The 8,421-nt window shown below is 36.3% G+C and overlaps 1 protein-coding gene across 1 annotated transcript in view; it reads left to right on the top strand.

Annotated features, from left to right (window-relative positions):
- Positions 1-8,119, top strand: part of GPALPP1 (GPALPP motifs containing 1) — a 14,179-nt gene extending 6,060 nt beyond the window's left edge. Inside the window, exons 4-8 of the mRNA XM_085316358.1 lie at positions 9-117; positions 3,711-3,845; positions 4,084-4,248; positions 4,664-4,762; positions 7,097-8,119. Coding sequence (XP_085172484.1) covers positions 9-117; positions 3,711-3,845; positions 4,084-4,248; positions 4,664-4,762; positions 7,097-7,315 — 727 coding nt within the window. The 3' untranslated portion in view covers positions 7,316-8,119. The remainder of the gene's footprint in view (positions 1-8; positions 118-3,710; positions 3,846-4,083; positions 4,249-4,663; positions 4,763-7,096) is intronic.
- The last annotated feature ends 302 nt before the right edge of the window (positions 8,120-8,421 follow it).

The following is an 8,421-nucleotide window of genomic DNA, read 5'->3' as shown; positions in this document are numbered from 1 at the left end:
CCCTTGAGGCCCATTATAGGTCCTGCATTACCACCTGGCTTTAGGAAACCTTCAGGGAACACTGGGAATAACAAATATTCCATAGGACCTTCTGTTTCATCAGAATCCTGTACCCAGGTTTGTAGAAACGGACTTCTCTTGTTTTAGAACAAACTATCTGAAATGCTTAAGCAAGGAGAAGCTTGAAAAAGTCTACTAGACATACTTTTTAGCATGGCAGTCTAATTTTAGACCAGAAAGTGTCTGGCTCATTTTTACCTGAGTCAAATACTGAATCATAAATAAATTTTTTTTAAAAAAAGGCTGATCTGTCTTTTTTTGAATTTGCTGTTAAATGGATATTGCAGGCTATACACACGAGAACTAGGCATCTCAAATTGCAGAGTACTTCTCCTTGATGTTTTWCCAGTCTTCCTTTTGGTCTGACATGTTCTTCCAAAGTGAACGTCTTGGAAAAGTTCAAAATTTTAAAAGTTTTAAAGCAGTAATGCGGCCTGTTAGAATGAATATTTAGCCATAATTTCAGCTCTTACTCCCTTTAGTTGAGGGGGTGAGGAGGACTGAGTATATAACAAAACTTCACCTTTGTGACATGTTTGTTAGTGCAGGTGTTAAACACATTTATTCAAAAGAATCCGGTAAAGAATGATGCTGCAGAGTCACTGTTTGATGTTCTCAAGCAAGATGAGGCCTTTACCTTGGGTAAGGTACAGTAGGATCGGGGACAGTGGCACTCAGACACCTTTCAGTTTGTGTTGTCTGATTGTTCTGATCAGGTTATGGAAATACTAGGTAGATGTCCGATAATCTAATCCCTAGCTACAAAATAATTCTTGTACTACTGAAGAACATTCGGGARTAAGGTGCATGACTAAAATACTGCTGGAAGCATGAGGAAGATTCAGCCCCCTACATGGGCATCTAGTAGCATTCTGAGGGATATGAGTCATCTGCAGATAGGGCAGAGCATCTGAGAGAAACTTGCATCCTTCCAGAGCAGCAGCATGTCTAAGCCAGGCAAGATACCCTGGACATCCAAAATGACACTAGATACCAACTTTAGGCAGCTGAATCACTCTCAGGATATGATAAACTAAATACTAATTCCTTGTGAAAATTATTATTTGTTTCCATAGTTATTCTGTTCATTTCTAAAATATTTACTACTACGGCATTTTTTTTTTTTTAGTTTAACTCTTAGGTACTGTAAGACATGCTAAGAAGAGATGAGACAAAGACTGCTGTGGAACTTCACTTTTTTGATTAGTACTTGCAATGTATATCATTCTCCTGACTCCTACAGCAAGTGTTGTCATAATCTGTCATCAAGAATGATTGTCTGGCATTTTTAAGATGCTCGTCATGTTATAACTTGAAATAACAATCAAGCTATTTATCATAATAAGTGTCTTGAGGCAGGAATGTCAAAACTGGGCTGTTTATATATTTTACAAACAAAAAAAAAAGAATCTTCTTTCTATACGGATCTTATCTCAAACATCAACTTTGCTACATGGAACTTAGCTTATTTTATTGTTTTTTTTTCTCTTCTTAATAATATCCTGTCTCTTTTACCTTTGAATCTGATATAATAATTTGTTGGGGGTTACTTACTTTGTTCTAGTATTATTCAATTATTCTGTATTTCTGTACATCTTTAGAGGCAGCTTATTCCTCATTGACTCTTCACTTTATTTTGATTTCTCCTTCAAACAGAGGGGCATTATTTTCTGCTGTTTGTTTAATTGCATCTTGCTTGAGGCAGGTGGTAATGGAGTGAATTGAACTTAACACTAATGAGAAAGGCAATGAGACATGCTTCTTAAAAAAAATCCGTGCTGGGTTTTAATTGGTCTTTCATCCTCAACTGCTATACAATTTATTGTGAAAGCCTTATATCTTTGCATTTTTTATTTGTTTGTATGTGGAGAGAGGGAATTGTTTTATTAGGCTGATTTCTCAAGTTAATTCTTCCTGTTCACCACTTATTCATTCAAAATAAAATTAAAAGAATTTTAAAAAGGGAGAGAAGACAACATCATTCTCTAGAAGTTAAGGCAGGGAGTTTAATGAAAGTTTGAATTTGTAAAGCAAAAAGATGAGAGAGATTCTTATTTACTTGTATGCTCACATTATTAGTGTTTATAAATGGCCGTTAGTTCATTCAGGTGGGATGCAGTTGTTAAATTTGTTAAGCCTCTTCTTATACCTCATGGTCCACAGCCATACCTAGCTGCCTCTCTTTCTACCTCCAAGTTTGCTTCTCTGCTGTTCTTACCTCTGCCTATGCCTAAAAGCAGATGTTGTCAACTGCCTTGGCTAGATTGCAACAATCATTAAGGCATACCAGTTTCTGTAGCAGGCAGCACACAAAAGAATGAAGTGACTAATATCACAGCCACTATCTTCTGACTTCCTTAGCCACAATCCCTCTACAGTGGTGGGATGTTAGCTCTGAGCAGCCATAAATATTAAGGATTGAACTCAGTGTTGCAAGGTACCTTTACTGCTCTCTTCCTTTCCCTTGTCCTCCGTTTTCATGCTTCCATTAGGTGGATTCGTACTTTGTTCTCTAATCCTCTACTGTAGGCCCTGGATCACCTCTGCCTCAGCTGCCTTATTTCACACAGAAGGTTCACAGTTTTGTTTTTGCATTGAACAGCACTCTTGTTCTCTCTGGTAATGTCACATCTGGTGTTAGGATGTCCACCTTACAGCTGAAGGTCAGCATAACAGAAACAAATCTCCCCTTTACCCTCCCTTTGCTTGAAACATCTTTGCCACCACATCATATTCCCAAGCAATGCTCTGATGAGTGCTTCCTGATTCTGCAACTTTGTTATCATCCTACTCCCATTGCTTTACCTCCCACATTCAGGCTGTAGTCTGTCTTTTCGTTTTTGTAGATGTCAGGCTCCCTTGCTTCCAAGGCATTACTCAGTGTCCCCTTTTTTGCATTCTGTCCATTTCTTCCACACTCTGTATCTTTATTCTGCTTAACCCAGAAAGACCTGTGAGCCTTCTGCACAATACCCTGTATCCAGAAAGAGTCATCTTATGTTTAGTCCCTTTCAAACTTATTTTTTTCAGAAGTTCTCTGAAAAACGTAACTGTTTAGAAAGCAATGTCAAAAGGGACTGAAGAAGTGAATGACAAAACCAAGAGATTAGTCTAGCAGCTACTATACCCAGTATCATTCCGTATGTGCCACGTGTACTCTGGTTTGCTTATTAGTCTTCGTAGTGTCCATACGGAATCTGAGCTCTGTTGACAGGAGTTCTTCTTGCTATGTGATATCACGAGACTTATTAATGGAGATGCATCCAAACGTTACTAGTGATGGTGAAGCCCAAATTACCAAAGTTGTATGTTTGTGTGTTTCTGATTACCTACTGCCACTGAGGCTACAGCAACACACGCAGAGCGGCCTAAAGTAGCAACACCCTGTTGTGCACTGTTTCTGTGTTTACTAGCATTTCTGCCTCGGGGACAAGAGATGATACTTTTGGAAATGCAGGGGCTGAATACCCATGCTGAATTGCTATAATAGGTCTAATATGGGGTTGTAACCTATGCTTTCATTTCATAATTAGCACATGCTTTGCATAAGATTTATATCTTCTAGACAAAATCATTCTAATTCTATGAAGCTGAAATGTTTCTTGAGTGTCTTAACACTACRATTGAGAGAAATATTTTATTTTTGGAAGGTAACAGATAGTAGTGAAGAGGAAGATGATCTTATAGGCCCAATGCCTGCAAAAGGACCAGTGGAGTCTGATGTAACTAAAGAATTTGAACGCAGAGCTCAGAGAATGAAGGAAAAACTTACTTCAGCAGACAATGTAAGTTGGATATTTTTCTCTTCCAATATATTTTGATATTTTGTGTTTTTCCTTGCCTGACAGTTTTTCTGTGTGAATCCAGCTGCAGTTTTACTGCAGTTTTTCTAAGTGATTGTGGTTGTTGTTAAGACAAAGAAAAATACATAATTTTTGCTGGAAGTTAATAGATTCAGGTAGCAAGTTTGGATTTTTGTTTTTTGTTTTTTCTTATTTTTTCATTCATTCTCCATTTGTAAAGGATGAACCCAAGCAAGTTACCAGGGAATCATGGATGACAGAGCTTCCACCTGAACTGAAAAGCTTTGGGTTTGGCCCAAGAACATTCAAGAGAAGAGCCGATGAAAAATCAGGCGATAGATCCATTTGGACAGATACTCCAGCTGACAGAGAGAGAAAAGCCAAAGTAAGCATTCATTCATTCGTGTATACATACAGGCAGTATATATGTTGTTACTGTTATGTGAAAACAAACTAAAGATCCACTGAGCTGTGAAACAGCTTTTTTCAGGTCTCTTTAGATTACCAAAACTCATGAATTCAGACTAAAGGAGAGGAAACAACCATTTTAACTAGCATTACTATTCTTTTATCTTTTCTCTCTTTCTCTCTTCTTTCATTCTTTTGTAGCAGCCAGTTTTTCTTTATCAGCTCACTGAATTTCAAATTACAGTGTGTCCAGTCTCTTCTCTTATCAAGCAGACCAAAAAATATTGGGTGGCTTCTACCCTTCATATTTAATTAAAGTAAYTATCAATTTCCTTGCTATTTACTTCTGACATTCTGATTACTATAACATGTAATTTGCTTCCACTCATCAGGAAAGAGAAGAGGCAAAAAAGTCGGCCAGTAAGAATAATGAAGAAGTTGTATTGTCTGAGAGAGACAAGAGACTTGTTGAGCAGGTGACTTCATACAATGTAAGTATAATAGCAGAATGCATCCTCTTCATGAATTTCCTTTAATTCTTCAGTCTTCACTCTCTTCTTTCTGATTCCCATTTCTAGCACTGTTGGTTTCCATGGTGATACCACTATATTCTTTCCTTTTAGGGCCCAAACCTACTGCTGTTTAGTTATTAGAACATTTCCCATTGACTTCAACAAGAGCGGGATTGGGTCCTTAAGCTGATGTTGAACAGCAGTTCCAACTAGGATGTTAGAATTGTTTTTTGTATGGATAGCTTTTTGTATGCAATTTTCTATAGCAGTTTAAGTTGCTGTTTTGCTTAAATCATCCTCGCATCAGGATATTGTCGCTGCAAATAGACAAACTTGGTTCATACGTTAGCTTGCTTCACTGAATTACCAGCATCCCAAAAAAACAGTAGTAAAGGTTTAATTTTTAGAGTGAAATATAGATTAGCCAGGAAGAAGCTTAATGGACTAAGCAGAGCAATTCTGTAACTAATTGCCTCATTATAATAGCATTATTACATGAAGTTTTTTTCAGTCTCCACAGAGACAATTAATTTTCACAGACAGATGTTGATCACAAAAAAAAAAAAAAAATCTGAACTCCACATCAAATTCCCTCTTGCCTTTCTATCTGTCCACGCCATCCTCCAGTGTGTGTGGTCTGTTGCCTGCCTTACAGCTGCTCCTTCCTGTTCTCCTCTAATWTATGGTTTGAAGTCTTGCAGAAGACAGTCAGGTCTCCTGAGGGTATAATTAACTTTGAAAATCGCAGTCTTGGCTTATATTACAAGATTGGAATTTATCTGGCACTTTTAATGATTTATTTGTAGTTCATTAAATCATGCGTCTCTCTTGATTTACAGGATTTGCAAATCCAGAGCTTTTAGTATGCTACCTTAAATTTCCTCCTTATTTTCAGTTTGTACTGCCATTTTGGATGTAGTAGAATATATTTATTCTCTTCTGCTGCCAGAATAAAATAAACACACACACACACACACAYACACACACCAAAAACACACAGATAAATATATATATACACATGTCTATATATGCCTTTATCCTTTTTAAGGTTAACAGACTTCTATCTCAAAATTACAGAAGGCATTTTGTTTAGGAACAGAGGTTCTTGGCTTGTTTCATATTGGCTTTTTTCTGTTTTTTTCTTTTATATTAATTTTTTTGTGTCTCTTCTTTCCTTTTCCTTTCTCTGTTAACTTTTATTGAGGACATTTTCATAGAAAAGAGCTTTAGTTCCTAAAATGGTTTCTTGCTGTTAATTCCTGCAGTGATAGTGACAAATTTTATGCTGTGGTGCAATTCTTTCTGCATCAATGCAGTTACAACAGGAAGAAGTGTTACCCATTTTCTGTTTTCCATAGGAATCATTTTTTTAATGTCATATATGGATTATTATTGCCGTGTCTGATGAAATAAGTAGTTGAACAGGGAGTGATGGGAAATGAACCTTTCAGAATAAAGGTCCTGTGTTCCTAGATAAGACAAGATGGAGCTGCTCATCTTTTCTTTCTGATGAGAGAATTGGTTCGGACTGGCCTTTTAGCTGGTTTGCAATTGTTTGAAAGTTGGAGCAATTTACTATACAGAGATACAGAAATATGCTTCATCTGAGTAAAGGAAGGGCCACGTAATCCTGTTTGTAATCCTGCCTATATGAAGTCGGTGCAAATTTTACATTGTTTTTATGCTATTTTTATCATTTACGTGCTCTTTAATAAACACAACCAAGCCCTTTGCTTGGCAAAATGCTTCAATTTGTGCTTTAGTTCACACCTGTGACCTTGTCTTGTGGACTAGCAAAAGGTAAATACCAGAAAATTAAGAGAGTAAATTAAAGACACAACTCTGTGTGAAAATAAGATCGAAAGGGTATCTCGTTTATTCCTGCCCCTGACAGAGACCAAAACCGGCTGCTTAGGGAATGTGCATAAGAAACTGGGCCTGAATTTTGAGATCTTTGTCCTGACATGTTGTCTTAGCTTATGTTTCTGCCAATCATGATGGAGTATCTTCATATTTCTTTCATATCATTTTTATTGCTACTGTATGTGAAGATTTCAAAATCATATGATATCTTTAACATCAGTGGAATTGGATTATCAATGCCTTAATCTATGCAGACAAGATTACCTGTGCTTTTCAGAACTATTTTGCACTGTATATGCAAAATTAAATTTACTGTTCTCTTTTTCAATTAGTAAGCTTTCTGGAATTCTTAACCTTCCTAATTCTTGGCTTATTTGATTTTGTGGGGTTTTCTATGTATTGCTGACATTTTACAATATCTTTTTTCTCTCCTGCTTCCCGTTTTCCAAGGAGTCAAAGAGGTCAGAATCTCTCATGGACATACATCATAAAAAGCTAAAAAGCAAAGCATCTGAAGAAAAGAACAAACCTCAAGAAAGAAGGCCATTTGACCGAGACCAGGATCTCAAAGTCAATCGATTTGATGAAGCACAAAAGAAAGCCCTAATAAGAAAATCTAGAGATTTGAACACTAAATTTGAGCATAGTAAAGGCAATATGTTTTTATAATATAAAAGCTTGAAGCTTTTTTGAAGTGAAGTCAAATGAATTTCAAATACTTATTTTTTTAAGTATGTTTCTGTAAATATTTGTATGCAAAATAAATATCCTATTGTTTTAGAACTATTTTTCCTTTTCTGTAAATATTAGGAAATAACATCTCTATTAAAAACAAAATGAAAAAAGAATGTACTGATTAAAAATGCAAATAATGTAAACTTGCTACTTTAAAACAGTCGTTTTTTTATCATTTAARTTAATTTAAATAAGTATTTTTAAGGAGCTTTACAACCAATCTTGCAGTAGGGCTGACAGTTTCCTCCTTTCACCTACCACACTTAAGATCTGTTTGCTGCCTGAATATATTCTACTACATTATGACCTGAAGGCCATGGAAGATTTGCCATTAGGCTTGTGGGCAGGGCACTGCTTGACTGGAGGTTCTGCTGGGGAGTATAAACTAAAATGACACCTTTCACTTCCAACAATTGCTTGTATTTCTGGAGATGGTCTGTGTCTGCACGAATAAGGGGTTTGTATATGTGCAGAATTATTTCTGTGCTATAGCAGGGAGAGGCAGTGTTAGCAGAAGAGGTAGTAAAACCCCAAGATTTTCAGATTTAATTATAAAACTGGTCTACATGAAGAGGAAATCTAATCTTGAGTTTTCAATTTTCATCAGCAAACCCATTTAATTTAAGAAAATGCAATGTGAAAATCAAACGATAGTAAATCTTACTTTGTCAGTTACTTTGCAGAGCAGAATGGCTCTTTTGTCTCAAAAAGGAAATAAATTTGCTATTTAAAAATCTACATCGATGCTTATAATTCTTCAGCTCTTTTATGTGTGCATGTGTAGCACCTAAAGTGAGAGTTGTATTAAGACTTGGGCTTTGATCAGTTGTCTTCTCTCAAGTAACATTTCAGATCCTTTTAGAGGTTATTGGAAAGGATTGAAATATAGTCCACCCATGTACATAGTTTTGTACAACAGACCCTAGCAGCGTGTTTGAAAGTGTCACACACTTTTACATAGTAAATACCATCTGCTTCGCTGTAATTTGGGAAAAAACCTGCTGTGACAGACTGTATTCATTTATATGAACAGAGCAATG

This window comes from Rhea americana, unplaced genomic scaffold (genome assembly GCF_003343005.1).
Source record: "Rhea americana isolate MKP2758 unplaced genomic scaffold, rheAme1 scaffold_467, whole genome shotgun sequence".
NCBI lineage: Eukaryota > Metazoa > Chordata > Aves > Rheiformes > Rheidae > Rhea > Rhea americana.
Note: the sequence above shows the minus strand (reverse complement) of the source record. Positions and strands in the feature narration are given on the sequence as shown.